Source organism: Aphis gossypii, chromosome 3 (assembly GCF_020184175.1).
Source record: "Aphis gossypii isolate Hap1 chromosome 3, ASM2018417v2, whole genome shotgun sequence".
NCBI classification, from domain to species: Eukaryota; Metazoa; Arthropoda; class Insecta; order Hemiptera; family Aphididae; genus Aphis; species Aphis gossypii.
The window spans coordinates 55,819,042-55,825,562 of record NC_065532.1 but is presented as its reverse complement, the minus strand read 5'-3'; the positions used below and the strand labels follow the sequence as shown (position 1 = coordinate 55,825,562).

Below are 6,521 nucleotides of genomic sequence, written 5' to 3'. Positions count from 1 at the left end.
AAAATGACGGAAAAACGGGAATTTTTACGCAAAACCAGTTTTCGACCAAATCGATTTTTTTTATGGTTGTAATTCAAAAACTAATCACTGTAAATACTTGAAATTTTCACCAATGTTTATGTCAGTGTTACCTATATACAGTTCAATTTTCAATTTTCAAAAATTTTGACTTTTTTTGAGTTATTTATAGACCACTGAAATTTTCGATTTTTTTGAGAAATAATAATAAAATCAAAATACTTGAAAATCTAATACAAAGTTCCTTATAAGTTATTCTTATAGTGATTAAAAAATTATAAGAATACATAGGCAGAATTTTTTTTTATTAGCATTTAAAGTTCAAATTTTGACAAAAATCCGTCAAAAGCATGAATATTTGCAAATTATTTGAAGTTGAAAAATCATAAAATTGTTTGTGTTTATAACTAAGGATTAAAAATACAACACTAAGTTTTCCATAAGTTTACCTTCAAGTATCTATAGAGAAAACTCGAAGCATCATTATAGGAAAAATTTTAAGTGCGTTTGAACTTTAAATTTTAACGAAATAGCGTAACGATAACGATTTATCCTCAAACGATTTTAAATATTTGTTTTTATTCAAAAAGTATAAGTCGTAGATACTTGAAAATTTTGCCAGTTATTAAGATTCGCGTTTTCTTTACGTGATTTAATTTTCAAAATATTTTGACTTTTTTTGAGCTATTTATAGACAACTGAAATTTTCAATTTTTCTGAAAATTATTTTTTTATGTGTCGATAAAATTATTTTGGCGCTATCAAAATACTTGGAAATTTAATGCAAAGCTTGGAGTTATTCAAAAGTACCCAAACAACTGATACGTGATAACGCTAATTTAATAGTATTGTTCAAACAAGACGAAACTAATTTAAAACATGTTTATAATGAACACTGTTCTGGTGATATGTCATATATTCAATTCAAACAATTTTGTACCGTGTGCTGGAATTGTGATAGGTTTGCGTTTGTAGTCATTTGTAAAGATAGCGAACGTTATAGCGGGCGTTACCGATTTGGGTTTGATACGCATGTGGTTATATAAGAGAGTGTTTTTAGTGGATAAATATCATTTAAAACGCAATCATGAGGGAGGAAAGTAATATATTAGAGGAGTTGGTACGGGCTAAGGAAAGTATAAAACGTAAATATACTACGTTAAAAACTGGTGAAGCTGATGTTCAACAGTTGATGGCGTAAACATTTAAACCCATTATAGATCCTTTAACTAAATTTCGAACACACGTAATTTATATACAATAATCAACTAGGAAAGAAGATGTTAGAATAAATTCTGAAATAATTAATACTAATGAGGGTAATAATTATGATAATTATCAACTGGAGATTGAAAATTGGTTTCAATCAAAGGATATAGATAAAACATTTGGTCCGAAAAAAATTGTAAACAACGATATCACCTTGGGCGATAAAGAAGTGAAATTCACTCGAAATGTAATAATCATCGATGAGACTACTTATCCAACACCTCGGGTCTTATTCAGTTATTATTTCTGAAAAATCCACTTGTTTATACTGATAACGATTTGAAGATATAAATCGATATTAATTCAAACGTCAGCGCATTTAACTACAGGTGGTTTAAAAATTAGAAATACTACTTGCAAAAAATATAAAAATATTATAAGTAAATTATTCCCCACTTCTGGTGGTGGTGGTGGTGGTGGTGGTGGTGGTTGTGGCTTGTCCATGAAATCACAGAAAAATAACTTAGTTTATTGGGATAACCCGAATGAGTTAGTCGATAGACTTCGATTACTTCTAGCGTCGAAATCAGCTGGTAATACAGGTGTTTCCAATGAAATAATATATATTTTTGAGGAATTACGTGAGGTAGGGTTAATTAAACGAATTCCAAATGTCTAAACGTGAAATCGCTATTGAACTCCACAAACCGTCACGGAGAAATTTCACGAGGCGTAGAGTTAACATATATGGAAAAAATGATTTGTGGCAGGCTGACTTGGTTGAAATGATACCATATTCGAAGAAAAACAAAGGCTATAAATATATTTTATGTGTAATTGATTGTTTTACTAAACTCGCATGGGCTCTACCGTTGAGGACAAAATCCGGTAAGGAAGTCACTAGTGCTATGTCTAAAATATTACACAACCGATCACCAAAACTCTTGCAATTTGACAAAGGAAAAGAATTTTATAACAAGACATTCGACGATTTGATGGGTAAATATAACATACACAAATATTCTACGTACAGTATCACGAAAGCATGTATTGTTGAACGCTTCAATCGTACGTTAAAAGAAAAAATGTTTAGAGAGTTTACTGCGCGGGGCTCTCACGAATGGATTTCTATTTTACCGAGATTGCTGTTAGAATATAATAATTCGAGGCACAGAACTATCGGAATGACACCGGTACAGGCGGATGTCAACCCGCTTACGGTGGAAATAAAGCAACGTGAAATTAATAATGTAAAAATTAAATTCAAAGTAGGCGATAGCGTTCGTATTAGCACTCAAAAAGGGGTGTTCACAAAAGATTATTTACCAAACTGGTCTACGGAAATATTTGAAATTATTGAAATAAATAAAACATCACCCGTTACTTATCAGTTGCAAGATTATACGGGGAAACCGATTGCGGCGTGTTTTTATTCCGAAGAAATACATAAAACTAATCACCGAAATGAATATTTAATCGAGAATACATAATCGCGACATATAATAGCTGGTTAAAAGCTAGTGACCTTAAACTGTGAAAATTCATTTCAGTAGTTTAATACATTTCATATGGATAAGATGTTTATTGATTATGGATATTTTCAATAGCTCGGTAGATGCACGCAGAAAAAATACCGTTTCCCACCTTCAATCGAGTAACAAAACAATTGTATATGATGTAAAGCTACTGAAAACGGAAATAGTTAGCCTGAAAAACAATATTTCAACTCTTCAAGAACGGATAAAACCATCGGAAGATAGTATACGGCAAAATAATAAGTCTCTATTGGACTCTGAAAGTCGTATTTCACAGCTATTCGATAATTATTCAGAGACCGCTACGTCGATCGGTATTACCAAGGGAGACGTCATTCGTGTTATCGATACAATTAGTCATATAACTCAGGAATTGGAGGAAAATTCTCTTTCGGAACACGGGTTGTTTATTGCACAGCTACACGCACGTTTGAAGACTGTCGAGGAAAGTTATATTAAAAAAAGTTAATTACACTTGAACGAATCAGATCCGAGTTGTACTAGCACTACTAGCACCTGCTACTAAAATATACATATTATCGTGATATGCATAACACGTATCTACGTATATACTTATATAAATACTTGATATCGAGGGACAATAATTTCAGTTGACCTTTATACACGATCGCGTTTGCTAGTCCTCACACTAACAATGTCATCGTCGGCTATCGTGGACATTCAGTGCGTTCTTGGTGCCGGCAATAAGTACATGATAAAATAAATGTCTGTAGTCGACACGGCAGAAACCTGGGTGAGCCAACACTGGATTTTTAAAAATTCAAACTCTAAACAGGACAACAAGAGCCAGAAAACGAATAAATGGCTCGAACGTAATTATCATCAACTATCCACGGAATACGGTGAGGTCGAGTACGAAGAAGTAGGCAGAATATTGAATTCATTGAAATTCGATTGCATTTTCGTGAAGGGTGAGCAGAAAAAACAACTTCTCACGGAGTATATACCACACGTCGCCGTCGTCAACATCGAAGACTTGGGTTGTCCTCGATTGGATCAAATATGTGATGGTGATGTAACTCTACCCCGCTGTATATTTCATATGGAGTTTAATCCTAAACAATGTACATTCTACAAAGTTTACGCCATACGTAAATGGTTCAGACATAACTCTTAAAAATATGTATTTTAATTCTACGTATGGCGGACGATGACTTACGGCACGGCCAGTCACGGCATGGCCATTCACGACACGGCCATTCACGGACACTCACGGTACGGTCTGGCATTGATATACTGTGCCGCTTCAACGTCATGTGATTTCGGACCACATGCCCTCGAATCCCCTTGGCCACAAGTTTTTCGCCCCCCTCGATTTTGTACGCGTAAGATTTCGCGCGGAGTGCGATGAATTCGTACATAGTACGCCCAGCCGTTTCGTCCTTGAACGATCCCGGTATTTTCTTACGCGTACCGACGTAGCAGGGGTGGGTGACGAGGAGATTCGAGGTGTCCATACGTTCGAGGAGTGCGGGGTTGTCCACCAGGTCCTTGTAAAAGTCTTTCGTGTTCACTCGATACACCAGGGAATCTATATAAAAAGCATTACGTATGTTACATATAAGAGTGTAAATAATATTTATTATTTGCTAAATACCTGTATCCATGTACATCAGTCTAATCGAATCGTTGTAATGCCGCCGCATCACGTTGTAATGATAGTCGTACATTAACTCCTTGCTTATTTCCAGGACGGCAAACCCTACGTAAATAGGTTTGGAGAAATATACCTCACTCGTTTGCAATGATACAGCGGCCAGATTCTCGGTGTACGTGGTCACGTGTTTGAACGTTGGTTTATTTACAAGTTTCCGCATTCGTCGCGGGCAGGATACCAATTCCATGGCGATACGGTTCCGAACGCATTCCATAGTTTTCCCTGTAAATTCGAATAATAATATAATACAGTCCGATTAATGACGAGCTGTCTGATATATTTATTTACCGAACACCGCGTTATTAAGCAGTTTGTAGAAATCACGTTCAAATTCGTTGCCAGCCTTCTTTCTCATCTCGGTATTTAAATTTATATATTTAGCAAGCCACTCCGACTGTCGGAATTCCAACACCCTGTGAACCTATTATAGAGATTAATTTCACGTAATTTAATTTAAGGAAAAACAAGTATATTACTTTTTCCACTATCAGTCCATTAGCAATGGCCTGCTTTAAATTCCTATAGTGAACAATATACCGCTCTTTACGTTCAAGGGTGGCCATTAATTTGTTCACTTTCGATCCTGGAGGCACACCGTTCCGTGGTAAGAAGGGGAGATCGTTGTGCGCGTCATGCAGGTTATCGGGATAAGCGATATCGACCTCGTAGACACGTCCAACGTCGGATTTGTCGGTCATACCGTCCAACAGCTCTAGAGAGCGATCCAAATCCCCCTCGTACCACTTGAACCCTCCGTAGGGCATGTATTCTCCCATGGCATACCCGTACAAGTTGTTGCCTGTTATACAAGGTTTTAAGTTAGTGTAAATAATTAATTATATAAACGATGTATATTTACAATCCTGGTAAACGAGCCATGACGGTGGCTTCTCAGCATCGTATCCCGGTGACTTGGGATTGTTCGCTCGACAGTACCGTTCACTGGCCTGAACCAACCCCCCTCTAATCCCCTGTTCCATAAACAGTTTCATGTCGTAATCCGTGAGTAACTCCAGTGAGACGCCCGTATACCTCAACATGGCGTCGAACGTAAACCCCGGCGCCGTATAATAATACACGGGGTCGAGGTTATACGTCGACATGCATAGGTCGCGGAAGTTCTCCATCACGTCGACCAGAAGGAGAACGTCCACCTTCAGGTAGAGGTCGCTGTAGTCACCGAGAGTCGTGCAGTTGAAATGTTGCCACACCTCCATAGCGTGCACGTAGTCCTCTTCACAAACGTGCTTCTCGGACAACATGCTGTAAAACTCGCGTTTCGGCGTCAGCGCGGTCTCCTCAAGTCTCGACCATTTGTCGGTATACTCGTACGGAAACACGCCCTTTCGCGTGACAAGTGGCATATCGGCGGGCTGGAACACCTTGGCGGTCTCCCGGAACTTCTCAAAGTCACCGGGCTTCGTGAGGAGGTTCCCGGCCAGCTCGGCCAGGCTCGAGACCATGAACCGACACGAGTCCAAGAACCTCACACTGAAGTCGGGCATGACGCGCTTCGAGAACGAAATGTAGTTCTCCTCGGTGTTGGGGATCACCGTTATCGACTCCTTATCGTAATCGAATTCGGTCACGATAAAATGTGCGTCATATTTCGAGAGGTTGTGAAGGAAGCACTGCACAAACTTGGGTGTGACGAGCATGAGGTTGCACGGCGAGCAGAGCGTATGTCTCAGCCATCCCGACAGATGACAGTGGTCGGCGACTTTCCGCCTGGTCTCAGTGAACGCTAACTTGCACATATCGCACACACTCTTCGCGTTGTGCGCACGTAACTCCTCCACACTCATTGAAATCGGCACATTAGTCGCCTTCAGTAGATCACCCAACCTGGTGGTCACGCGATTCCGAGCCGCGGTATACAACCGGCGTTTGCGGTATGCCGTATTTTTCCATCAGCGCTACGGGTACGTCTGCCGCCGCCCTGACAAAGTACCCGTAGCTCATCGGATGATGTGCGTGTATCCCGTCAGTGCTAGCCCCCACCCGCTCCGTCTGTTTTTCGAGTAGGGCTTCAAAATCAGCGTATATCACAAATGGATGACGCTGCATGTTGGCCCTCCCCT

At 39.2% G+C, this 6,521-nt stretch overlaps 1 protein-coding gene across 1 annotated transcript; it reads right to left on the bottom strand.

The window, feature by feature from the left end:
• Window positions 1–3,883: 3,883 nt before the first annotated feature.
• Window positions 3,884–6,245, bottom strand: LOC114125423 (uncharacterized). The gene is made up of 5 exons (XM_050203915.1): window positions 5,300–6,245; window positions 4,917–5,239; window positions 4,729–4,861; window positions 4,381–4,662; window positions 3,884–4,314 (listed from the first exon to the last, which is right to left on the bottom strand). Exons 1-5 carry the CDS (start codon window positions 6,243–6,245, stop codon window positions 3,884–3,886), a joined length of 2,115 nt encoding a protein of 704 aa, XP_050059872.1.
• Window positions 6,246–6,521: the final 276 nt, after the last annotated feature.